This window comes from Drosophila hydei, unplaced genomic scaffold, assembly GCF_003285905.1.
Source record: "Drosophila hydei strain 15085-1641.00,03,60 unplaced genomic scaffold, DhydRS2 tig00000339-arrow-arrow-pilon, whole genome shotgun sequence".
NCBI classification, from domain to species: Eukaryota; Metazoa; Arthropoda; class Insecta; order Diptera; family Drosophilidae; genus Drosophila; species Drosophila hydei.
The window spans coordinates 305,172-330,519 of NW_022045712.1; the positions used below are offsets into that span (position 1 = coordinate 305,172).

General features: G+C 42.0%; 2 protein-coding genes across 2 annotated transcripts in view; one reads left to right on the forward strand and one right to left on the reverse strand.

The window, feature by feature from the left end:
- LOC111596769 (polyhomeotic-proximal chromatin protein) overlaps positions 1-21,996 on the reverse strand; it is a 29,672-nt gene extending 7,676 nt beyond the window's left edge. The window contains 4 exon segments of the mRNA XM_030224023.1: positions 4,463-4,557; positions 5,983-6,160; positions 20,516-21,021; positions 21,928-21,996. Coding sequence (XP_030079883.1) covers positions 4,463-4,557; positions 5,983-6,160; positions 20,516-20,626 — 384 coding nt within the window. The 5' untranslated portion in view covers positions 20,627-21,021; positions 21,928-21,996.
- A 2,094-nt stretch (positions 21,997-24,090) lies between these two features.
- On the forward strand, positions 24,091-25,347 carry LOC111596768 (S-adenosylmethionine decarboxylase proenzyme). The gene has a single exon (XM_023311116.2). It carries the CDS (start codon positions 24,236-24,238, stop codon positions 25,304-25,306), a length of 1,071 nt encoding a protein of 356 aa, XP_023166884.1. The 5' UTR covers positions 24,091-24,235; the 3' UTR covers positions 25,307-25,347.
- Position 25,348: the final 1 nt, after the last annotated feature.

Sequence of the window (25,348 nt, forward strand, 5' to 3'; positions counted from 1 at the left end):
CCTTGACCGTTAATGAATGAAGACAAGGGGTCATACATGGTACGATAAGAATGTGCTGTTGTTGACTGCACAATGACTAACTACATGGCTAGTCAGTCATGTGACTGATGAGTAATTTATTGACTGTCTGAGTGAAGACTGATTGGTTGATTGACTCATTGAATACTGATTGATTGATTGACGCATTGAAAGTTGACTAATTGACTGACAAAATCATTGAATACTGATTGATTGACTGACTATTTAAATACTAGCTGATTGACTGACTGACAAACTCAGCACTGACTAATTGAATACTGATTGATTGATTGATGCATTGAATACTGATTGATTGACTGACTATTTAAATACTAGCTGATTGACTGACTGACAAACTCAGCACTAACTAATTGAATACTGATTGATTGATTGATGCATTGAATACTGATTGATTGACTGACTATTTAAATACTAGCTGATTGACTGACTGACAAACTCAGCACTGACTAATTGAATACTGATTGATTGATTGATGCATTGAATACTGATTGATTGACTGACTATTTAAATACTAGCTGATTGACTGACTGACAAACTCAGCACTAACTAATTGAATACTGATTGATTGATTGATGCATTGAATACTGATTGATTGACTGACTATTTAAATACTAGCTGATTGACTGACTGACAAACTCAGCACTAACTAATTGAATACTGATTGATTGATTGATGCATTGAATACTGATTGATTGACTGACTATTTAAATACTAGCTGATTGACTGACTGACAAACTCAGCACTGACTAATTGAATACTGATTGATTGATTGATGCATTGAATACTGATTGATTGACTGACTTTTTGAATACAAGCTGATTGACTGACTGAGCAACTTAGCTTTCAACGAGAACACTGACTAATTGAATGCTGATTGATTGATTGGCTCATTGAATACTGACTGATTGACTGACCTAATCATTGAATACTGAATAATTGAATGACTCTTCAATACTGGATGACTGATTGACTGATTCAGCGCGAATACTAACTGATTGATTGACTGACTGATTGAGTGCGAATACTAACTGATTGATTGACTGACTGATACGCAGACTTATTGATTGACTGACTGTATAAAATTCTCTCTCTGAGACTCATCAAAGGTTCGCTGGCTTTTGAAATATGTATCACATGCCTGCAATCAATCATATGCTTGCAAGCAGCATACACACTTAGCCTGACTTTAAGACATTGCCTGACAACAGCTTCGCAGCTATTAATATACTTTGGCCTTTCTTTTTCCGTGTTGGCCATATAGATTATGAGAAGTTAGACAATGTGTATAAAAGCTCTTACGGTTTATCTTGAGCACAGTATGTCGCTGACCCGATTGAAGCTAAGCCGAACATGGCCTAAGCAAAAGAAGGCGGCTAAAGCAACTCAAACCCTCAACAAGTTGAAGGAATATGCCAAGATTAAAGCTGTTCACGGCAGCTGAATGTTGTCGCCGTTGATTATAAAAGCGATATCCAGCGACAACTACCACCGAAAAGCCACAGTTGAGCTGGGTGCTCGGATTTAGGTTCGGGTTCGGGCTGTGTGTGTGGTGTTTGTTGTCCATTACTTAAGTTGTGACTCACAGCCGCAGCAGGTGAGAGCAGTTCAAAAGTTAATGACCAAAAATGGGCAAAGGGAAAGCTCCCGCAAGGGACTCGCACATAGACAGACAGACAGACAGGCGGACGGACGGACGAGTGGATGAGGGGACTGACAGACGTAGAGGCAGACATGCAGCTGGCAAACAGGAACAAAGGACGAAAACGTTGCACATAAATATAGTAGTTTTTTTTCGCTCGTAATGCTTTTGCTTCCGCACTTGTGCAAGGATTTAAGTACACACAGCTAAAGCAAGAGAAAGGCCCAAGGTGGGAAAGGGAAAGGCAGAGCAGGCAGCAGGGCTGCGCAACAGACATGGCAAAGCGTGACAGGGCGTAGGGTCGAGGACTTGCCTAAAAGCAGAGCCATGGCAGACGCACGCACAGGGCTACCCAGAAGCCAAAGCCAAAGCCAAAGCCCCCTTCTGTCTGGCAGAGCTACTCACATGTGTGTGTGTGTGTGCGTGCGTGTGTGAGTGTGTTTAGTCCTGTGCCTAGATAATTAATAGCGTTTTACTCAAGGGCCAAGCAATGCCAGCCATCTGTTTGGGCCACAGCATCATCTTGTCCGCACCTAACATCCGCCTACGCCTTAACCCGCGCGCCCCTCCCCCATCACAGTCGCGCGCCTCTGCGTTCACTTTTAGCTCGACTCGCTCTCTTAACCTTTTGCCTTATCGGCTTCTTTTATGTGTACGTATATATATACAGATATATATATATACAGATATATATATATATATACGCGTCCGTACGCTGAAAAAGTTTATGAATAGAGGAAAAGCCAACGCTTTGCCACAACGTGTCCTCCATAGCTGTCTCTTATCCTGGCCAAAGATGCGCCAGATGCGAGATATGCAAGCAAGGAGTTTCAGCCAGGGCTAGCAGCGGAGGGCCTTCAAAGTGAATCAGCGACAATTTCTGCAGCAATAAGCAAGTATTTGTCATATCCTTCGCCATAATCAAAGCTTAGAAAATGCATTTATCGATGAACACATTCGTTGGCAACGTCATTTTATGGGAAATGCAATTGAAAAAGAAATTCGATTTAATATTGCAGATTGCGACAAGTCTGGCAACGCTTAAATGCGGAAAGTGTTGCCTACTTTTGCGAGTTCAAGTTGTAGAGCGATGGAGGCTAAGGTAAATCTGATGTAGAAGCGCAAACTGAAGACTTAAAGTTCGAATTCCTAAGAATTTATAATGCATACGCCGCAGTCTGCTTCTCGTTTTCAATTATGTTAATGAGTTTAAAGTCTATTGGGAATTGATAAAAGTGACAGATATTGACAGAGTTCACACAACACAACACTCAGACTGCTGAGGTTGTTGGGCTTTGGCTTACAGAATTCTGTGAAGAGTTCTTTGGAAGTCAGTTAAAAAAGTTACTAAAGAAAGTAAAGGAGTATATGCCTAGCTATCAGATTATATAGTATATATAACTAGAAGCCTTATCTCTTAGTGCAGCAATCTTCAGGCTTAGCTGTGGTAGAAATTCTAGTTCCTCAATCAAACCTTGAGAGCTAAACACTTCAATCTTTATAGACTTTCGCTTGCTAAGCAAGTAACACCTTAAACGATTCTTTTGCTTTGTGCGGCACACAAGAATCGAGCGTGAAATGAGCATTGGATACACTGGATACATTCGCATGATTTGCGAGCTGGAGACGTCAAAGACGTCTACGACAAACAATGCCCGGAGATATCGAATGTCGTGCAAACGAAAGGTAATTGGAATATGCAAATGCTCGCATTGAAATTGTGCGAATTATGACATTTGGCTTGCATTTCAAACTGCCCCAGTAGAAGCAACGTTTCCTGGTCTTACGCAACGCACAATTCGACGGAAACGAAACGAAAAAAGTTCCAGCTGGCAGTATTTCCACTCGAATTTCACTCGAATTTCTACGGAACGTAATCGAACCCAAAAAGTTGCCGCCTTTGGCGTCGAAGACCTTCAGCCCAAACTACACGATTATCGAACCACATTAAAAGCTATCCACAAGGATTGGGTATGCCGAACTTTAGTTAAAACATGGCTAATGGCTAAGGCAAACTACGAACTTTTCCGCCGCTTTTTGCCACACATGAGAAGAGTCGTCAAAGAGAAGAAGCTCAAGTTGATGGAGCTCAATATGAGTATATATATATACTCATATTGGATCAAGCATTTAAGGCACTTTGAATCCACGGCATAATCACTGAGAACAAAGAGATAATGTCACATATCATCTTTAGTTCTTCTTTTACTAAGTGAATGCTGATCTTAAAGATATTCAATAGCATTAAAAATGTATAAGAAGTGAGGTATATATGTTTATATATAACAAAGGTGCATGACAAGCTGCAGAAGAGATGTTTAAGTACGATTAACAGTTGAGCCGTGACCTGTGTCGCCTTGTCAGTGCGAGTTTATATCAAATCGTCCATGTAATCGATTAATATCGATATTCAAATTTTAGTTAAGCTAAAATATATATAAATCATATAGAGTAATATTATTATGGGTACTTGCTTTAAGAGAAATATTCTAAAAAATCGACAATTCTGAGAATTTCATATTATTTAGAAACTAAAGTAAAGTTTTACGTAAGCTGAAGCTGCCTGCTCACTCCACCATGAAACAAAGCGGAAAAAAATAGTTTTCAACAATTTGCAAAGTCGTTAGGTAAATAAATGTGTAAATAAATATTTAAATATATACATATTTATGTATATATATATATATATATATATATATATGTGTGTATGTTTGTGTGCGATTTTCCATTATGCTTCTTATGAAACTTTTACTTTGTAGTGAAACTTTTTTGGACATTACTCACCTCTTGTTTAAGATTGAGCACAAGACTCTCCACCTTCCTGCCGGAGCTGAAGGCCTGCAGCAGACCGTTGTGGAAATCGTCGTTGCCATATAAACCTGCAAGGGAGAGCACCGAAAGATTGAATTTCTAATTAGCAAAAAAGTTGTAAGTTCGGGAAGTCTTATTCCGTCTATTTTCATCTCATGAGTTGTATGTACTTAAAGTATTTTTGTGAGTCTATATATATATATAGCTATAGGAGATTATAGAGGTTTTATCTAGCGGTATATTTGAGAGAATAGAAGAGACTATTCAGTTCATCAGGTAAAAGGCCTGGCGCAGCTCAGCTTCTGAGAGGAGAAACGATTTTTGGTGAAGCTCTTTGGGTGTCTAAACATGAGGGAGGTGTCAATTTGAGAAGCTAGAAAAAGAGAGGCGATAGCAATGCTCTCTCTCTCTCTCCCTGTCTCTATATATATTAGTATATGTATATATATCGAAGTCTGCCTAACTCTCTATCTATCTGTGCTGGTCTATCTTCCTGTTCTCTCCACATTTATCTACCTCTCTTCTTCTCCCCTCTCTTGCATTTACAACCTCTTTCTTTGTCTCTCTTATCTCTTCTCTTCTCTTCTCTTCTCTTCTCTTCTCTTCTCCCTTCGTTTCTCTTCTCTCTTCTCTTCTCTTCTCCCTTCTCATCTCTTCTCCCTTCTCTTCTCTTCTGCCTTCTATTCTCTTCTCCCTTCTCTTCTCTTATGTCCTCACCTCATCTCTCTATTCATCGATCTCCTCTCCTCTTCTCACCCCTCGTCGCTCTTCTCTTCTCTCCCCCTCTCTTCCTCTCTAATGATCTCACCTGCTCTCTCTTCCTTTCTCTTGCTCTCTCTTCATTTCCCTATCTCTCTCTGCATAATATCTCTAATTATGCAAGCTCTTTGTCTATTCGCCGCTTGAGCCTCTGCGCGACCGCATTTGCTGAGCCATCAGAGCAAAGCTCGCACTGGACACATTTTTGAGTCAATTAAGAGCGCTAATTAAATTATTATTATTACTTTGTTGCTGTTTCTTTTTTTCAATTGTATGCGGAGGTTGGATTATAATGTGGCTGGGGGACCCCAGCTGACTGGAATTGACTTGGGGCACTACCTTTGGCACTTTGACACAGTTTACTTCGAAATGGGCAAATTAAGTTCGCTGAGTTTGGGTTTTTGGTTTGGATTGTAAGTTTTTATATTCAGGCACGACACTTGACGCGACTCGGGCGGCGATCGCTCGCCCATAAATCCAGATACGTGCCAAAGCCAGAGCCGCGCACGTAATGGAGCAATGCAACGGGCGTCGTCTTCGCCGCCATCGTCGTCGACGTCGGCTCTTGGCTCTTGTTTTGGCTAATTGCCAAGTCAAACACGCGACGGCTACGTGCATTTGGACCTTTGGGCGTGGTCCTGTGAGGGCGGGCAGTTTGCGGGTCGTGCGGCGGGATTTTGGCATGGATATATGTATAATGGCAGCGGGTTCAATGCACCCGACTCGGCACTTACCTAGTCCAATGGCCGCGCAGGTCATCAGCGTTATAATGACCAGCGAACAGCTCTGGCATCGCTGAGCGCTCGGCTTGCGCTGCTTGCGATCGCAGCAACGCGTCAGTAGATACAGCAGCAAGCCGAGCAGCGAGAGTATCAACAGGCCGGCAGGTATGGAAGCCAGAATACCCAGACTCTATAAAGAGAGACAGAGAAATATAGCACTTTTAGAAATGTTTACAATTTAATAAGATGCCGATATCGATAACTATCGAACAAGCAATAATGGTTAAAACTGACAAAAATGTCACGTTTTAATCTATATTTTGGTAAGCTTCTTCTCGATGTTATCGATAAATGAAAAGCTATGAACAATTATAATTGAAAACTGATTAAGGAGATTAATCGATAACTATCGATAAGCATAAATGTGAAAATTGAGCAATACGTGTTTTACATAATATTTGGTCCAAATAAAATTCAACAATTGTAACTTTAATAGCATTATAATACATATTTTTCATATTTTTCTTATTCAAAAGCGCAGACTTGTTATCGATGAGAAGTGAAATGTTATCGATAAATAGTAGTAGTTAAAGTTGTGATTAATAGATAAATGGTTTGACTACGAAACATTTAAAGGTAAAGCTTTCAAAGCATTGCGTGTTATCGATAACTGTAAGATAATACTTCATAATACTAAGAAAAGTCTTGCCACAATCGTTTCATATTTATTAAACAAGCTCCGATTTGCTTCATATCTTCTTTCATGCGACGCTTGGTAACATTAATCGATAACTAATAGAAATATATATACATATGACTGTGTGCTCATATATCAGAATGCAATACAACTAACGGATATTAACGTATGTGTCGTAGCCACACAAGTCACGCATCTGTGAAAGAAAATTGACTTTTGCTCACTCTAAAATGTAATCGATAACTGCCAAAACGATTAATAATCATCAGCCGAGAGCTGACATTGTGGTCATATTTCGTTGAGCACTGTCGTTAGGCCAAACGTGAAGTCACGTCGCTCTTTCGAAACAATATTGACCGCTGGACCAAGCCAAACGTCCATTAAGACCCCAAAACCAAGTCGAACGATGCGAAGCATAAACGAGATAAACGGAGCGATGGCAGGTCGACGGGACGACAGGACGGTCGGTCGGCTGGGCGACATAGAGCAGCAGAGAAAGGACACGAATTTGTTTCTGGATATTGAGTGAACTTTTAATTAAATAACTTGCAGCTCGTTTTCTGCTGTTTGAGCTGGATGTTGTTGTAGCCAGCCAACAGAAAAAACGAAGCCCAAAAGGAAATAAACAGAATAAAATTAAAAATAAGGACGAAACCGAGAAACGAAACGAAAATTGTGTAAAAATTCGTCTGGAAAGTTAATTTTTGTCGCTGAAGCCCATTTTTGGGTGCAAAATTTAATTGAATTGGCAACACTACGCCACGACAACGTCGACGACAACAACACTAGCGGCAACAACAAGGAGCTGGCAAAAGTTTGCGACCAGAGTTGCCAGGGCAACTTTTAAGCTGGGCCCCGGCTCGGGCCAGGTAGCAGAGGCAACTAAACTACGGTTGGCTTAACGGAAATTTCATTGGCACTCATTAAAAAAAATATTATGTGGCAGCAGCAACAGCACCAGCAGCTCACTAGATATGTAGCAAGCACTGCTAATGACATACCCTGTAATTATGCCAAAAAGCATTTTGATTCAATTAGAAATTAATCTAGTTAGCGAGTGAACATGAAGTGGGAATGCCCCTAATCTAAAGTCAAAGGAGCTCGACTCGAGTTATGCTCTGTCAATTGCGTGGGCTATGCCTATACATAAAAGAATATCTTTCTAATGCAAGTGTAATACCCTGTAAATTTACTCTTTCGCTTCAGTAGTATACCCTGTAATTGTTATACCATTAGGCGTTAGGTCTATGAAGCGTTTATTTGTGTGCCAATGCATACAGCTATAACATTTCATTGCTTTCACTAAGCTTATACCCTGTAAATTGCAATTAATGTTCTAAATTTAGAAGCACTTCTAAAGAACACATAATTCATCAAATCAAATAGAGAAGTTAAATATATTTATACTTGTTATACATGTAATCTGATGGAAGGATATATATCCTGTAATTACAGAAGCGTGGCTATTGTTTTAAGAGTTTAGCTCTGATAACCACATAGTGTAATACCCCATAATTACTTTAATTCGTATCGCTCCCTTTTTTTGATATGTTACAAAATGACTTTGTGCTTCTCCTTAAGAGTTGGGGAAACAAAGGGCGGACAGTTGCTCGAATTTGAAGTCGAGTTATTGGACACCGACGCAGTCTGCCGCCCATGAGTCAGCCGGATCGATCCGCATTGCAAATGCAACTCGAGACAGTCAGCCGTATCAGGTAGCTCCACATGTCAATCAAGTTTAATTAGACGCACGTAGCCTCAGCTCATAGGGCACACGTTGCTGCTGCTGCTGGTTAGGGCACATCGCTTAGTCGGTGTTTATGCGTTTAATAATTTATGCTGCATGCAAATTGTTGCCTTCTTTGCTACGTGCAACATGCAAATAATTATTAAGCGAAAAAAATAAGTAAGAAACTAGCCCCAGTGTCGCCTGTTCTGTTGACTCTTTGCGTGTCCTCTGCCAGTTGAATGACACTCAAGCGCCGCCCCCAGCTCCCCCACAATTGGCTGCAACTGCAAAATGAAGCGGAAATTCGGACGTAACTGGCATGACAAGCTGGCTCAAAAGCAACAGCAACGGCAACAGCTAAGGCAGCGGCAACACCCACAGCCTAATGGCAACTCTGATGTTAAGGGGTGGCAACCCTTTTTAGCCAGCGGCCACAAGCGCTAAAAATGGCAAATTGCGAGCTGGCAACGGGCGAAACTGTTAAATTGAATTAAATCAAAGCAAATTGCCAGCAACAAAAACAATTCTCTAGCTGAGCTTTTGTTTGTGGCCACACAACAAGAGAGAGAGAGAGAGGAAGAGAGTGCGAGGGAGGGAGTGAGAGAGATATCGGATGCCCATTCGCACATTCGTTTACCCTTCTGTTAGCTTTCAATTGAGAATTGTCTATGGGAAATGTTAGAAATGTGTGAAATTTTTGGCTTGTGTATGCTCACACACACACACACACACACACACGTACACCTACACACACACACACACACCTACACACATATTTATTAAACCGAGCTATGCATGTTGTTTAATCAAAATTAGCACTTGAGCTAATATTTAATGCCAACAAGAGAGAATTTTGACTTCGGCAATCGGCAAAGATTTAGAACGTAAAATTAAGCAAACAGAACGCCAAATGAACTAAATTTCTGTATATATGAATAAGTATACATAGGTATATTAAACACTGCATTGATTAATTGACTGTGGCACTAATTCACTGTATGACTAGAAGTATGAATTAACTAGGATGGGTCGTGTGTTTGACTAACTAATTGCGTTATTCATTGTAAGTGATTGATTGATTGACAGACTGATTGAGAAATTGAATGGCCAAAGCACTGACTGACTGATTGATTGATAGATTTATATAATTACTTATTAATGACTGATGGTTGATAGAATGATTGTTTGATTGGATGGTTTTGATGTATTGATGATTGACTGAGTAGCATAATAATTGATATATTGATTGATGAATGATTGACTGGCAGATATAAAACTTGATTTATTGATTGATTAACTAGAGAATGATAGACTGGCTGAAGGTTTGATGGACTGATTGATTTGATTTAAAGATTGACTGATTGGCTAATCGACTGTTTTAGCAACTGATTGACTGATTGATGCTTGCGATGAATCAATAGACCTTTGAAAGCTAAGATTCTAGTCTTGCTGCTAAGCACTGAGTGGAAAATCTATGACCACAATTAACATTGATTTGCAGAGCTTCGAACAACTGATATATTTGGGAGAGTACAGCAAGTACCCCCTAGGAAACTTTTCAATAACTGAAGAATTCAATTACGAGACTTTAGCAATCGATGGGAATATTGTCAAAAAGTTGAGTGGCGGCACAGCTGAAGCCTAATTTGAAAGCAATCTGGTTGCCGCTCTCTCTCTCTCTCTCTCTCTCTATCTGTCTTTCTTTCTTTCTCCCTCGCTCTTTCTCTCAATCTGAGCTTCAAGAGGCTAACAAAAACTTTCATATTTCAACTGCAACATATCGAGTTGTTGCTGTTGTTGTTGTTGATGTTGCTGCCTGTCTTGTCTCTAGTTGCTGTCTGGGGCATACGTAGGCGTTGCTTGTGACTCTCGTAACATTTTTTATAGCTGCGACAACTTCAGCGCCCCGCCACTTCCTCCTACTCTCCGGCTATTAGCGTAGCGCCGAAATTAGAACGTCAACATAGAGAGACCAAGCCAAGAGCTGATGGAAAAACCAGTTTTTCCCTTGACAAAAACAAAAACAACAACTGAAACCGAAACAGAAACCGAAGTAGACAAAAACAAAAAAGTGCCCTTAGCCAAACAACAGTTATGGGCAAAAGTGTGCGCACACGCTTACAGTTATGCATACACTCGCACCCAAACGGACAGACAGAGGCGATATAATATCAGAATATGTCAGCATATATAGTATGACGCTTCCGGAGGCACGCTGTGAGGGCTTCACTCAAAAGTAACTGCAGCTGCAACTGCAACGGCAACGGCAACTGCAAATGGAATTGCAACTGCAATCAACATTGCACAAGGCACAAAGCAAATGCCGCAATCTACATGAGATGATAACTGTAACAGCATCCGAAAAGCTCTGCTAAAAACTTGACCGAACTCGAGATACACTCGCTGCAACAGAATAGAAATCAAAGTGGCCACAGCAGACATCTGCTATCATTCTGCAACGTGGCTTGGATCGCATAGCAACGGTGCATATAGCAGCTATATGATACACAGCTGCAAGTCGATCGATACGGACAACAGAGGGATCTAAACAAATGAATATATCTGGCATATAGCTGAGCTTTCATTGTGATATCAAGGAAAGTGCTGAATAACAAGACAAAGTCAAGTCGCACTCAGTTAGAGCATGAGCTGGGGACAGGCCCAGAGGGCACATGTTTGTCCAGACGACAGATTGGGCACAGATTGCAGCAATATGTGTGTAACAGAAGCTCTCGATTTGGGCAGCCTTGACCAGGACATACGTAGAAGTGGACGTGGGTTCGAGCTTGAGTTGGAATTCCTTTGGCTGCCTGTTGCAGTTGCTGCCCCAAACGGAAATGTCATCGAGCTTTGGCTTTGGCTTTGGCTTCTGCATCTGCTGGGCTGACGCGTCACACAGGAAGCAAAGCCGACAAAGGCCACACCACAAAACTGAAAGCTGAAAACTGAAAAGTCAAAACTGAAAGCTGGCTAAAAGCAAGGGGCCATAGACGCCGACAGATAGCCATAGCCAGTTCTATGGCCAGCTAGAGACTGGTTATGCTTGCGCCCGATGAATAAATAAAATGCCGAGGCAAATTATTGAAAGGCGTCGCCAGAGAGAGGAAGTCGAGGAAGTGCGCACAAATGGCAGGTAATATTATGTACCCAAACGCATATTGAGCACGACGATGGGGTGGGTGGGGTTAGTGGAGTGGATTGAAGTGGATTGGACTGGGGTGGGGTGTTGTAGTTGCTACAACTCCCGACTGTAGGCCTTTAGCGTGGCTGACATTTCATATGCAAATCACGCGACGTGACGCACTAAAAACCAAACAGAAAAGAAAGAATAAAAAACAGAATCGGCCGCAGCGGAATTACAATTGCGCAATTTCTAGATGAGAATAAAGATCACATAAATATTATACGCCATATGCATGCACATACATCGATACATACACACTCATATCTCTATGTGTGCATTTGCACAAGTTTTATTGATATAGTAGATGCAGACATGTCCACCTAGCACGTAGTAGCTGTTGGGCAACTGATCTCCAGTTGGCTATATAATGCATATATCACATATCATATCATCTATATGAGTGTCTTTGTCTACGGCAGACTAACACTGCTGCGAAATACATTTCAGACAATTCTAAACAATTTTTAGCCGGAGAGTGTAGATTAGACTTTGCCTTTCCCTATGTTCAGTACACATTTATATAGTATTGATCTGTATTATTAATAGACTAGCTATTGTCTCTTCTTTTCTCCTCTGTCTTATTAATATCAGCCTTTTATGAGGAGGACTTTTGCTTTCTCTCTCTTTCTCTGTCTTCATCTCTCTAAGTTTACATCTCTATCTTTCGCTCTCTTTCTCTTTCTCTTTCCCAATGGCTTTATCTCTGTCTCTCTTTCTTTCCTGATGGCATCCTCTCTCTGTTTCTTTCTCTTTCCCGATGGCATCCTCTCTCTGTCTCTCTCTATCTTTTCCGATGGCATCCTCTCTCTGTCTCTGTTCCGCTCTCTCTCTGTGTTGCTCTCGTTCTCGCTCTCTCGTTCTCTCTCTCTCGATTCATCCCTCTCTCTCTCTGTTTTCCTTCATCTATGTCTCTCTGCCTGTTCCCCTCTCTCTCTCTCTCTGCTTTCTTCGTTGTTTATCTCATTCTCTCTTCCTCTCTCTGTCTACCTTCCTGCCTACATTACTGTTTACTTCTCTCTCTTCCTTATTCCCTTCCTTTCTCTCACTGTCTCTCTTTCTCGCGCTTTCTCCCCCGCTTATCTCCTTTCTACCTTGACTTTTAAACTCTCTCGCTTCTTTTTCTCTCCTTCCACTCTCTATGTTTGCTTGTTTTCTGTACCTATCCTGTAATTCTACCAAGTTCCTAATATATTAAATTCATAATAATTCTTAATAATATTGAACAACTTTTTTAGCTAGTTGAATATTAATAATCTATCAAAATATGGGAAGTACTACATTAGAAGCAATATATAGACATATATATTCATGTAGTATACAATACTTGTCAATATAAATGTTATATAAATGTTTAATCAGCAGCACATGCTAACTTCGAGGTTGCTTAGAAAACTAGAGGAAATATTATCATATTTTGTACTTGTAAATGTAAGTACGTAGATGCATATATATATTCTATATAGTTTATATATATGTAGTACATAATATATATAGTAAGTTTATATAGTAAACGTTTCAAATAAATTACACAAATGCTCAAATCAAATCAAAACAGATCGTTTAACCAACTAACATAGATTCACCAGAATATGCCAATATAGATTTAAATAACATCATCATCATCATCATCATTATCATCATCATCATCAGCAACAGCATATGCATCGAGTCAATTACGTAGCTGGAACTGAGGGTCGTCGCATAAACAAATGCTCGAGATTTGGGGATCCAAACAATGCCTTAGCACGCTTGGGCGTGAGATTTCTGCTTAGGCCATTAACAGAACAGTCAGATATACAGCTATATAGATATATATATCATTTATAGAGGGAGACTGACGCCTACGCCAAGCTTTCATGCGACATGCATGGGGAGGGGCACACAAGAGATTAACCATAAAAGCAAGACCAAAGAAACCAAAAATCTGTGTGAATCACACAAACAAAGAGAGGCCAGAGAGAGAGGGAGAGAGCGAGAGGGTGAAAAGCAGAATCGCAGAGGGGGGCGCAAGGAACGATTCGATTCCAAAAATGAGACACTTGGGACGCCCACCAAAGACTTCCAATTGCGGCACGCACCGAAAATGAAATCGAAACGTTTTTGAACTTGAACTTTTTTCTCGTTTCACATTGGAAGCATAAAGTCGAGTCGAGGGGCGCTGGCGTAGGGTATTGGAAAAACCAGCTAACTGGTCCAGCTAGCCAGTTAGTCGAGCGACGCGCTGCGTGGGCCAAGGCTACGCTTTTGGCTTTTTGCTGCTCAACTCTTTTCGATATTTCAGTTTTCGAATTCTTTCGTATGCGACTGTCTGTGTGGTCGCTCCACTTAGCAAGTCTGAAAACGGGCGGCAGTTAGGATGGGGGTTTCGTTTACCTCTTCCTCCCGCTCTGCTTCTTCTTACACTTTTTCTTTTTCGAACAATTTGAAATATGTTAACGATGCAGCGGTTTTTTTCTTGTTTTCGTTTTTTTATACACTTGCCTAGGGTATGCAAGTTTTGTAACTGAGAAAGTACAGTTCGATTTGCTGGGAAGATAATGTCACATCAGAAATATATAATTTTTTCGATATATCTGCATAGACTTGAACAAAAGCCAGGCTCAAGCTGCAGAACTGATTCGAATCGCAAGCTGAGGCAATGTGAACTTTTCTATTATTTAAAAAATCAGTTCAGAGGATCCATGGCAAGGCCCATAGAATAGAGCGGAGCTTTAAATAATTTAATAATATTAAGTTTCTCTTGTTTACCTATTGATGAAATATCTATGCTGGAGGGCATTGAGTGTGCCGTTAGCTGGTATTTGGCTTTTCTTTCTGCTGGTCGAATGCCTCAAATGTAACGAAATCAAAACGAAATTAGAGCAGCCCAGGCAGGGGCAGGGGCAGAGGCAGGGGCAGAGACAGAGGCAAAGGCAAAGGCAAATAAACATTCCAAAGTTCCAAAGTCGACGACGCTTGTTGCACAAATAAACAACAGCCCGGCCAAATGAGATAAACAGGCGGCAGCAGCAGCAGCAGCAGCAGCAACAACAAAAAAGGGGCAACAGCACAAAGGGGAGGAGGCAAACAGCATCTCAGTTGCAAGGCATTCGATCTGCGCCTCAGTCTGAGTCGCAGTGGAACTTGGAATCTGAGGCAAGGCAAAAACCCAGCCCAGACATACCGGGCAGATAGCATATATATCTAAGTAGCCAGCTCTCAGTCGCACTGTGTGTATCTGCGACACATACAAATGTGATTGAATGGCAGAAGTTTTATGACGAGCCGTAAAAGCGACAGCAAATACAAAAGTATCTGTAAGTAGGCACATTGCCATGTCATGTATCTTTTGCAGATGCATCTGGCAAATGTGAGGGCAGCTGCCTGCCAGTTGTTGCTGCTGCTGCTGCTGCCTGTTGTTGTTATTGTTGTGGTTGCGTCTGACAGGCAGACAGCCGGAAAAACTATATACCACATTGTAGCAGAGAGAAGGGGACAGAGAGGGAAAAAGGAAGAGGCAAGCTGCAGGCGGGACAAGAGCAAGCGCATCTTTCGGATTGCATTTTCAATTGCAATAACCCAAAATGAAAGTCAGCCAGCAGTAAAGAGAGAGAGAGAGAGAGAAAGAGAGAGAGAGAGAGAGAGAGAGAGAGAGAGAGAGAGAGAGAGAGAGAGAGAACGAGGCACACATTCAGAGTGCCTGATAATTTGCCTTCAGATAGTCTCGAGTAGCGCCTGCTAAATATAGTCGGGCTGCAGTTCGTAAACTCTGACTTCTGGCAACAGCTGGCGTCTGTGGCGTGTGGAAAACGTGGAAATATATGGAAATTTAGGGAAATGTGCCTGCTGCAATTGGCTGCGAGGGTTGCTTTAGCCAGTTGTTAATGCTGCAATAGTCTCATGGCCTAAGCGACTGCTGAGCAGGCACAATATTTACTCGTGAGTGCTGTACAGAAAGATACCCTGTAATTTACTGTGGCAAATAATATATTGCTGCTGAGTCTGTTATTTAACTGATATAAATATCTTGGTCGTAGGTATGGGTGTTCTTCAGTTGCGTATGCCCCATAGGTGATACATTTTAGCAACTTCAACTAGAGGGTATCAAAGAGTTATCAATAATCAGTAATGACATGTAATAAACATTTATCTTGCCTTTTATCGTCATAAACTAAGAATACGAAGAAATATAGGCTAGAAATATATTGTGTGTAAATAAAATCGATAAGCTATCAGTAATACACATAAAAAAATTATCGATAACAATCGATGCACTAATTATTAATTAACAAGTGATCAATATTAATCGATTTTATATGTTTAGCTACAAACGGCATTTGACATATAAAATATATGCACTTTCCTAGAGCCCACTTCAACCACACCTTCAGTGCGTAGCTACCCTTTCTGTTTGCTTTTTAATGGGTAGAAAGCATTGATAATGCTGGAAGAGCGTCTATCTATTATATGGTACACGATATGCGGGTTACAAATGCGTAACGAGTTTTTAAGAGGCGATTGCGACTCTGACTGTGACTGCAACTGGAAGGCAGGTTCCATTCCCGTTCCCGTTCCCGTTCCCTTCCGCACCTCTACTACGATGCAGCGTGTCTTGGAGCTGACAGTGCGTCATCACCTTGGGACTAGACAACTTAGACAAGCAGATGACACAGAAGGAGGTGCAGAGAAAATGAGAGGGAACGAGTGAGAGACTCTTCATCAACACTAGAGAGCAGCGCATAACAATCCATTGAGGTGCTGACGGAAAGGGAGGAGGTGAAACAGGTTAGACATATCTATATGCTGCCAGAGATGAGGAGAAGGTGGAGGTGGAGGAGGATGGGCATAGTGGGAGGGAAGGGGCAGGCACAACTCACGTTGTCGTTGTCGTCAGCATCGTTGTCGTCGTTGTCGTTGTCATTGTTGTCAAGAGTAATTGTGTAGCTATTTGAAGGTTAAATTGATCATCATCAACAGCAATAGCAACAGCAACAGCAACAGCAACAGCAGCCTTCGACGCCAGCAGAAATGCAACGTGCGACCCTCCGACTGAACGAGATAGAGGGATAGTCAGATAGAGTAGGGCTCACAAAAGGGTTAGGGCTATACGGGAGAGGACGGAAAAGCATGTGACATAAGCTGATTAAACACAATTCTCAATTAAGAGACTAGACAAAGCGCATGTAAACAATGTGGGCATAGCTAGATTCCGACTAATGCCAGAGAGATTGCCGTTCCGCTTTCAATTTGCGTCTTAATATTAATCCCTGACAGGCAAAGTTGTTAGCTCTAAAGATAGGAAATTTATAGGAAATTCCATAGAATTCTAAAATACCATATGTATTTTAGGGCCATAGCTGAGATATCGTCAATGTAGTGAGCACGAAGTAGAGTTTCTATGCAGCAGATAGCAAAGAGTAAGTCAAGTGGTGTTTTTGGGGCTTTCTCAAGACCTCACAATCTATTCCCAAGATAAGTTAAAGTCGATCTCTTATCGAACTGTTGCAAGTCAGCCAAATTGTTTTACTGCTAATCAAGCTTTTTGATTTTGGATTGATCTATGGAACCTTCGTATCGAGGCTTAAGTTCTGAAGACTGCAGATGATTTAAATCTAAATGCATAAAATGTTGCTCAATTTTCAGCCAGCTCGAAAAGCAGTAAGCCTTCAGTAGTATTGAAATCAGCTTCACCTACTTTCATATTCCTATTTTCCATACTCTATCCCCCCTCTCTATCTCTCTCTATCTGTCTGTCTGTCTCGCTCTACAAACTCAGACGACAGAGCATACTTCCTAAATACATAACAGTCGCAGCTGCCACTTTCATCTCGCGCTGCCCAGCCACACTGTGTGGCAATAAATCCTTATGCAATTTTAAGCAAATTCTGTGGCTGCCACAACTACGTTGCCCCACCTACGCCCCGAAACAGCCTACAGAAGTTGGTCGCGTTCCACATTCAGTGGAGCGACGAGTCAGTCGGTCGCTCGGACTGCCAGCCGGCCAGCTATAGTCAGTCGATAAGCAGATTAGCTTACTGGGCTCATTTGCCAGCCAACCGCAAACAGAATTGGCTTAAGAGCTGGCTCATTGTCAGCCCCATTATGGCCCTGGGTAATCCCATGTGACGTATGTATTTAATGCTCGACTCGTCGATAGCCGGCAAAATAGGCAAAAAAAAAAAATAAAATAAAACAAGGTGGCATATGGAAACCACCTGCCCTCCAATTTGGAGCAGCCCATCCGATCCGATTCGATCCGATTCCATACGATGCGACCCCGCAGCTGTCCTCGTTTTCCTACGGCTGTGCCTGCTCCGCCAATATATTTTTTTTGCTGACGCGCGTAAAAACTACGCCCAATGCAGCAGCAGCAGCAGCAGCAGCAGCAGCAGCAGCGACAGCGACAGCTGACCTACATCCGCATCGAAGAAAAAAATTAAAGCCAAAGCCGAGCCGAAGCGAGAAAAAACGAGCGTCGAATCTGACCCGAATTTGACAATAGAGGCACAGCTGTGAAGCTCTGGAAGCCATCTACTTATCCAAACAGCAAAACCGGCAAATTTTTAATCCAGCTAATTTTCAATTAACTCTCGCAAGAAAAACTCCGAAAAGCTGAGCCGCTGCATTTGGCATTTGTGTGATTTGCATTTGCTGGGGACTGGCGACTAGGTCGCAGGCAGCTGACCTACGCCACGTCCCAAAGGACAATGGACCAAAGGACCTAAGCAGCGTACGTGCAACGCCTTTTTGTTGCCTTTGGGCGTCGCTCGACGCTCAGCGCTCGACGCTCGACACTCAACGCTCGACGCTCTTCTAGCTTCTGCTTTTCTAGCTCTCAGCCTCGGCTGGGTAATTGATGTTGACGTCGTCTCTTTGCCCGCCTCGGCCTTGTGCGTAATTGACGCTGACGTCGGCGTTGCTCCAAGCAGAACAACAAAGTTTTTCCCTAATATTTAATGCACACTCTGACTCCCTTTTTGAGGGGTATATTGTCTGTTGCCATACATATCTGTCGCAAAGTATGCTTAGCTCTTAGGCTCCCCTTCTCAAATGTTCATTGATTATGCTCAAAGCGCATTACGTCTATATTGGTTTCCCCTGCAACTTGGCGTGCTAGACATGCTTAGCTCCTTTATGTTGGCTCCTATCAAATCTAGCCGCTTTCATAGGATATTCAAATACGCTTCCTTTACAACTAACGTAGCTTTAGAGGAACTGTTGTTATGGGTTTCAGAGGCTTCGATGCCTAACTGTTTCTAACTTTTGAGCCTATTGAGGGTAACTACGATTAAAGAGGTCGAACAGCTCTAGAGCCACAGTTCGCGGGCTACAAGAAGACGCCGCTGTATTATTCAGATTTTCTTTGAATCTTAGCTAGGAAAAGTTTACGTGATTTTCTATATTCGCCTTAGAATTTTGAAGCCAAGCACTTAAACTAAGCTCCAATCAAAGCTAAGGATTCGATTCAGTTCACTACAACAGCCGCATATCCTTAGATACTTCTCTATCTAGAATAGTTTAAGTGCAAGCTGATTCCTATTTCTGGAAGCCCTTCATATTTACATATTTAATATATATTCTAGACCTGACGTCTTTTTTCTTATCGCAGTTAATCGTAAAATCCTTTACATTAAACTTATCCGAAGGCCAATACATTTTCAGATAAATCATTTCTCTAACGGAATGGAATTTCATATTTTATATATTTCACTCCCAGCGGCGCCCACTTCCGCAATGAGAATCAAAGAGCTGTCATTCCCAATTACAATCGGCGCTGGGCACCGTGAGTGTGTGGTTATGTCGAATGGAGTGTATTGTTTTTGTTGCCGACGTTGGTTATCATGCGGACCACTGGCTCAAGATGCTGTTAGATAGCCCGCGAGTGAACGAGCCACGCACATAGCGTGGAGGCAGGGAGAGGTAAGCCAGAGGACGGTGCGGGGGCCACAGGCATTTCGTCAGTGAAACAATGGCAGCTGCTGTGTGTTCCCTGCTGCGAATTGAGGTGAGTGGCTGTAGGGTTCGGGTTCTCTTCTTCTTTTTTATATTCTTTCTTTTTTTCTTTCTTTTTGTTGTTGTTGCTTTGGGTTCGGCCATGCCCATTGATACATGGCGGTGGCCGTAGACAACGGGCAATCAAAAGAAACCAAACAAAGGGAATGAAAGAAAGGAAGAACAAGAAAATGGGAAGCCGGAAGTGTGTGTGTGTGTGTGTGTGTACGTAGTAGCAGCTCTAACCCCCCCTACCCCACCACGACAAGCGAGGGCGGAGGTAGACAAGAATCCGGGCACATGCAGCGCACATGGCAAGCAGCAGCAGCCAAAGTGGAACGCTATGGGAATGAAACAAAAAGGGCTCGACAGACGCACGCAGGCAGACAACAAAAGGCGTAAACAAAATGGGAAATATTGAAATTTATCAAAGCGGCTTCAGCTTTGTTGTTGCTGTTGCCAGATATTTTGTGCAATTGCAGCAAAAGTTAGTTAGGCAAACAGAGAGGGAAAGAGAGAGCGACAAGAGAGAGAGAGACTGGTTACATAGACAGGCAGAGCAAAAGAGAGCGCACGCTGCTTACAGGTAAATGAGAACGTTCGCTTAAAACAAAAAGTAAAATATATATAAGCATATATATATATATATATATATATATATAGAGTTTGAGGCAAGGATACAGATACAGTGCATTGATATATGTATTTCGAACTAAACAAATCAAAATGCAATCAATGTAAATGGGACGCACTTCAAGTGCATAATAGCGGGGTCTCAAGTGGGGGCACCACTTGAGGCGCCACTTGGCGTTTACTCCAAATGGTACAGCAAATAGAATAAAAACAACAAGAGTATGGCGCTACTTTGACACGCTCGTTATGACGCTGGGTGGGAAGGAGGTCGAGTGGGTGGGTGTAGGAGCTTTGGGTATTTACAAGCTAGATCCTTGGGGCTGGCACTCACCTCTAGGTAAACATCGCTATCCGGATTGAAGGTGTCATTAACCCGACGAAATGTGTAATTCACATGCGGTATTGAATGCAGGATTTTAACGAGTATGCTCGGCTGTTCCATTTTTATGGCTCCTTTTGCTCCTCTTGCTGCTGCTGTTGTTGTTGTTGCTGTTGCTCACACAAAGCTAGCACTCGCTCGCTCACTTGCTCTTTCTCTCCCTGTTTCACTCAATCGTATTTCGGCTAGTCGCGTCGTCTTCGTAGTACTGCTTCTTCTTCTGCTTGCTTTTTTTTTGTTTTTTTTTTGGTATGTGCTCCTTTATATTGTTATGCTGCGTATTTGTGTGTGTGTGTGCTGTGGGGTGGCAACGGGCAGCGTAGAAGATGTGGTAAAGCTACTACTGCTGCTGCTGCTGCTGCTGCTGCTGATGCTCCTGCTGCTGCTTTTGACGTCACAACGCCGCGTCTCGTTTCAACGCAAAATTGACTTGAGAGTTTAGCGCATTACACTCGCTGCTGCTAAAGGGAGGGGTAAAAGAAGTTGAGTGGGGGGAGGACTACATTCATATGCTTTACGCACACACACGCACACACACATAGGCACATTAGTGTGCGCAGGGTGCGAGCAAGAGAGATAGAGGAAGAGAGCGGCTGCTGCGGCGGGGGTGTTAATGCGTGCGCTTCACACGCTGTGCCAAATTCCAAATTCCCAAACGCATGCTCTCTCGCTCACCCGCTCCCTCTGTCTCTGTCTCTCCACTTTGCCTCTGCCTAGACACAAAAACGTTCTCTCATACGCTCGCGCGCTCTTTGTTCTCTATTTCGTTTGTTTCCATGTCCTGTGCCACAGCGTGCGTGCCTCGCTTGGCTTATGTGTGTGTGTGTGTGTGTGTGTGAGCGTTGCCTGCGCCAAATTTTCACTTTCACTTTTCACACACCCAAAAAAAAAAAACAACATAGAAAAAGAAATTGAAACATACAAAAAAAAAGGACATAAATTCTATGCACAAACTGTCGCCATATAACGGCATATATGCACCCTTGCTAACGGCACTTTGCTAAATTGCCAAGCACAACAATTTTTGTTTTGATTTCAATTGCCGCATTCGCCGCTTGCTGTGTCGCTCGCACTCCAAAAAAAAACGACAAATTGTACCAAAAAAAATTGCACACAATTTGATAAAAAAAAAAATTGCTGCTTATCGCGGCAATTTATTTAAATTGATTGTTTATAAAAAAATTATACACAATTAATTCGATTGTCGTGGCTATTATAATTATTTCTATAATTATAATTGTTGTTGTTGCACTACGCGCTGTACATTGATTAAGTTTTGTGTATTTTCGGTGTTTTTTTTTTTGGGTCTTTTTTAGTTTTGCCGACGCACGTTAAACACGGCCACGGGGCGTTGTTTCATTTACCGTTTCGTTTCGTTTCGCAAGTAGCGTTGTTGCCGCGACAGCGGTCCAAATGCGAATGAATCGAAAAACCTGCGCAACGTTTTCGGCTGCCTGCAAAAGCAGCAAGAAAATGAACGAACGAAACAGGCGCAGCACGCACCGAAGCCCGAATGCCCTGCGGCCTGAAACAAATGCCATTAAATCTAGCCAATTCTTATTAGGTGGATTTGAAAATTGATACAGAACTTATAATGCTGAGATGAGTGGCGCAATTAATACAATAATTAAGTTAGCTAACTGCTCTTAGATAAGGGCATCGCTGCGCTCAGCTCGGAAGGTGAACAGGCAGGCAGGCAGGCAGGGTAGGCGGCTGCTGGAATTCAAATGGTAGCTGAGGAACGTAAACAAGTCGGCGCATGATTCATGTCGATAACGATAACTGTCCAAAATATAAATTTAAGTGCAACTGCAAGCAAAAAGATGCTTTTTGGCTGCTGACTTTTCAAGTTTTTTCCCATTTTTTCCATTATTTTTTTTCTGTTATATTAAAAATGTATAATATGTGTGCCACTTTTATCATAGTCAGCGATAAAAACAAGTTTTCCACAACAATAACAACAACTAACGAGAATAACCGCTTTGCTAGTTTCGCTGACTGCAGCTCCGCTCCGGTGACAAACGGAACGTATCCAAGTTTCTGGCCAGGCAGAGCCACCACACACACGCACACACATGCAAGTGTCTATGTATATGCATGTAATCTGAGCAACCTTTAACGCGACAGTAAAAAGTACACATTTATGTCTGAATGAATACAAAAAATATTCTTAGACTGGCGTCAGCCGTTTTTATTGGCCGGCAACTATAGTGAGGAAAATATTAGTAATATTTATTGTTGTTGTTGTTGGTGCAGCGTGTCGGACGATCGGTCGCGGCATATCTGCTTCATGAATCAAAAGGAAGGCGCACGCAAACAGAATGAAAAACTTAGTAGATATAATAAGCAAACAGGGGAGCCACCAATTCCAGCTCAGCTTATCAGGCCCAGCACATGTGAAAAGTAAATAGAGACATAGCGCAAGAGAGAGAGAGGGAGAGGGAAAGAAAAATTCGGAAATTCGGAATGCAATCAAACGTTAAAAAGAACTGGACTTGAACTTGGCTGCGGCTGGGGTTCTACTAACTGTAAAGCGTTTCGAATTGCAAGCAATTGCAGCTATTTATAACGAACAAAATGCACTTTTCAAACAACCAACAGACACACACGCACACAGGCATACACACAGGCTCACACTCATGTATGCATGGAAAGCGACAAACACATTAACTGCATTATTTATGAACTACACTTTTTTATTCAGTTCCGTCGATTTACGTACTTTATGCATAGGCAACACTATTTTTTTTATAGTTTCTAATTTCACGTTTAGTTTTATTTCACATGTTACGTTTAATTTAAAATACGCACTGCTCAACAAACGATTTGGTAGAGACGGCGACTGTCAACACACATATCAGCGACAGTGTGACCGTGCGCTACTAAAATAGAAATACACAAATTTCATACAAGCAGGTCAAAATGGTATCTTTTGTACATGACGAAGTTGAAATACTCTTTCAAATTAAGTTGCCTAACAAAATATGTTCGTTTAGTTAGTTAATAAGATATTTACACAAAATGAAAGCATTTTGTAGGTAATTGTGAAAATAACGTTACAAAAATATTATTTATTTCGAAACATAAATGTAAACATAATGCATATTGACAGTACAATTTTACATTTGCACGCACATTTAAAAAAAATTGACATATACGTTTATTTTTTTTCCCTATCAATTCTTGTGCAGAAATACCTACAAAAAATACTGAACTTGTGAATAAGTTGTCGAGACCTGAAATATACATCATAAAAAAGTTTAAATTCTACCCGCGCAGTGCTTAATATTTGAAACGTAGTAGCTTTGTAGAGGTTTATTTTAATTATTAACTTGTTGCAATAGTGCGAATAAACACTTTAACACTCAGCACATTTGAGAAGTATGTAATAAACAAGAGAAATAACCAATATGTCAGCTGGGCGAGTATGTAGTAAATAATAAAGTAATTTTTTTTTCGGATTCCTTATGTATTGCTAGAGATAACAAAATAATAAATAAAAATGCTTAAGTAATGTTTTGCTTTTCATGAAATCGAAAAACAGCTACATCTATTCGTCTTTATGTGCAATCAATCGATAGACATATCGATAATTGTATCGTGGTATATCTTTAGTCGGTGTTGTATCTTGTGCATCTCTAAATCTCAGTTGTTTTGAAGTTCTTTTATCCAATGGAAGAGGGAATGCTCGGCACTTCGAGCGAATCGCACTTTTTCGAAGGCGTTGAGAAGCTATTGGAGATTTGGTTCGAGGATAGTGCTAAGCTCGATGGCGACTTACGCAACATAACACGCATTGAGTGGGAGAAGCTGCTGTGCCACGTTAAATGTGAAATTATCAGCTTCAAAAAGAACGATTTCATAGATGCCTTTCTGCTAAGCGAGAGCAGCATGTTCGTCTCGAAGCGCCGCTGGATATTGAAGACCTGTGGCACGACGACGCCTTTGAAGTGCCTTGAGCAGCTGCTCGAACTGGCCAAGACGCAGGGCTACACTGTTATCAGCGATATATTCTATTCGCGCAAGAACTTCACCCGTCCCGAGGTACAGAATAGTCCGCATAAAGGCTTCTACGAGGAGGTCACCTATTTGGACACCATATTTCCCGAGGGCCGGTCCTACTGCCTGGGCTCCATCAATCTCGAATGCTGGTATCTCTACACGTTTAGCAGGCCAGACGTTAAAGCACTGCCCGACTTGCTCGTTGCCGAACAGCACAAGCAGAAGGACAATGTGGACGCTGATCCGGATCAGACAATCGAGATACTTATGCAGCATCTCGACAAGGATGTCATGTTGGCCTTCAGCAAGAGTCGCTTCGCCAGTGGGCCCGAGGCGACCACGCATTCGGGCATCGATCAAATACTCCCCGACATGATCATCGACGACTTCCTCTTCGATCCGTGCGGCTACTCGATGAATGGCATCAATGAGCAGGGCGAGTACATGACCATACACATAACGCCCGAGGAGAAATTCTCCTACGTCAGCTTCGAGAGCAATGTGGCCCTCAACAACTATACGAAACTGATCAACCAGGTCGTTCGCACCTTTAAGCCGGGCAAATTCATTGTCACAATCTTCGCGAACAAATCCTCGCTGGCCTACGAGACGATGAAGGAGCTGGAGATCGAATATTCCACCTTGTCCAACTGGCGGCGCACGGACATGCAATGCTGCAACTTCCCATCCTACAACCTGCTATTCGCTCAATATTCGCGTGCCGTGGAGAATTGGACGTAGAACGATTGGCGCAACTCCCAAATTACTGTAAATAAAACTGAG